The sequence below is a fragment of the Carlito syrichta genome, unplaced genomic scaffold, assembly GCF_000164805.1.
Source record: "Carlito syrichta isolate Samal-C Ts95f unplaced genomic scaffold, Tarsius_syrichta-2.0.1 Scaffold104744, whole genome shotgun sequence".
Lineage (NCBI taxonomy): Eukaryota > Metazoa > Chordata > Mammalia > Primates > Tarsiidae > Carlito > Carlito syrichta.
In genome coordinates this window covers 99016-100975 of record NW_007048840.1, presented here as the reverse complement: position 1 = coordinate 100975, position 1960 = coordinate 99016, and the positions used below count along the sequence as shown (strand labels likewise).

The 1960-nt window shown below is 66.0% G+C and overlaps 1 protein-coding gene across 1 annotated transcript in view; it reads right to left on the bottom strand.

The window, feature by feature from the left end:
• CNNM2 (cyclin and CBS domain divalent metal cation transport mediator 2) overlaps positions 1–1960 on the bottom strand; it is a 105980-nt gene that overhangs the window by 5011 nt on the left and 99009 nt on the right. Inside the window, exon 6 of the mRNA XM_008065968.1 lies at positions 61–114. Coding sequence (XP_008064159.1) covers positions 61–114 — 54 coding nt within the window. The remainder of the gene's footprint in view (positions 1–60; positions 115–1960) is intronic.

The following is a 1960-nucleotide window of genomic DNA, read 5'->3' as shown; positions in this document are numbered from 1 at the left end:
GGCCCGAGCTTGCCGAGCGCGGAGGCAGCGGGAGTACGAGAAGGAAACATGCAGCGTTACCTGCCAGCAACTCTGTCCTGCTGACAACAAAGGTGCGAGACAGGGACAGGGGGGCTGAAACGGGAGAAAAACAGGGTGAGACAGGCCGGGCTGTCGCCAGAGGCAAGAGGGCCGTGGCATGCCCTCTCCGCGCGGAGACACGGAGGCCGGGTGGCCTGAGGGACACAGGAGGCCGGGGCCGGGAGGGGCCTACGCCCGGGCTTCCCCCGACCCAGGGCCTGCTCGGCCCCGCGCCCCCGGGTTGCGCCCTCAGTGGCCCCTCCGAGACTTAACCCACTGCTAGCCACGCGTAGCGGCACATGGTCAGCCCAGGGCCCAAGCGCAGGGCCAGCACGCACTCAGCCCCCTGCCCTTGCGCCTGTCTGTGGCAGCGTCTCGTTACAGCCTTTCTCCTGCTGAGCCAGGTCCCTGTCTCCGGGCTGGAGGGCAGTGGTGTGATCACAACTCACCACAGCCTCAACTTCTGGGCTTAGGCGATCCTCCCGCCTCCGCCTCCCAAGTTGCTGGGACTAAGGTGCCACCAAGCCTAGTTAATTTTTGGTTTGGGGTGGAGACGAGGTCTCGCTGTGTTGCCCAGACGGGTCTTAAATCTGGGCTCATGCGATCCTCCCACCTCGGCCTCCCAAAGTGCTGGGACGACAGGCGTGAGTCACCACGCCCAGCCTCGTTATAATCTCGGCCTGGCGCTTGAAATCGCCTGGAGCACACTCAGGTTTCAGAGGCCAGGAGCGCGAGTAAAGCACGGGCACGCGGCCTTCCCAGGGGTGGCAGGCCCAAGTCCGCCATCACCGCGCCTGGCTCCCTCTGGCTGGCACACTGACCGCACACGCCGGCAGGAGGTGCTCTTGGCAGGTCTGGGTGCCGTTGGCAGAGGCACCTCTCGTCAAGATCTCGAGGGGACCAGGGAGGGGAGCCAGGCCTGGGAAGAGACAGGACACCACAGGGAGCCCATTCTGGCCACGGCGAGTGGACTCGGCTCCAGTCCGACTCTTTGCAGCTGCTGCCACGGCGGTCCCTGCCTGGCGCTTCGAGAGGAACTGGCCTCCGTGCCCGGTGTCGAGAACCAGGAGTCCCTGAAGCGCACGCCTCCTCCCTGACCTCTCTTCTAGGCGCCTGCGAGCCTGGCTCCGCTCAGCCGGGCCACCAGAGGCTGGCGCCGAGAGCCGCAGCCCCTGCGCCTTCCTGCCACCCCGTCTCCTCTCATGCCTCAGGGGACAGGGCCCTCGGTGGTGCCACCACGGCCTCTTCTACACACACAAGGCACGTCGCCATATCCTCGTGCGCCAGGAGACCGAGGGCCTTCTCATGCCTGGGTGGGAGCGGCCCTCTCTTGCCGGCAGTAAAGCCAGGGTCACCTTCAGGGTCACAGCAGAAAGCCAGCGAGGCAGGGTCACGCAGGCCATGTCCACCCTGGCTGCCAGTCAGCAGAGGACACTGGGGACGCCAGGCCCTCAGGACCCAGGAACCTGCACCACGACAGGAAGCGGAGGTGCCTGGCGGGGGCAGTTTAGAGTCGGCTGCGCTTCACACCTCGCTGGGTGCCCGGCTACCGTGCTGGCTCCCGCCAAGAGGCCGCCACCGCATGTGCCTGTGCACAGCGGCCCCTGTGGAGAAGACTGTCTGCAAACGCACTGGGGCTGCCGAAGAGGGAGTGGCATGGGCACACTGCCACCGCGGGTGCCACGTCCACTGCTGGGGCCAGGGTGCGGAGGGCCAACCCTCACCTTCACGCAGCCAACTTAAGTCTTCGCGTGCACCCACGACTCTCAAGTTGAGAAAGTTTAAGCCAGGTTCGGCGGCTCAGCCTGTCATCCCGCGCCTTGGGAGTCTGAGGTGAGCAGATGGCCTGAGCCCGCGGGTTCGAGACTCGCCTGGGCAGCGAGACCTCATCTCTACAATA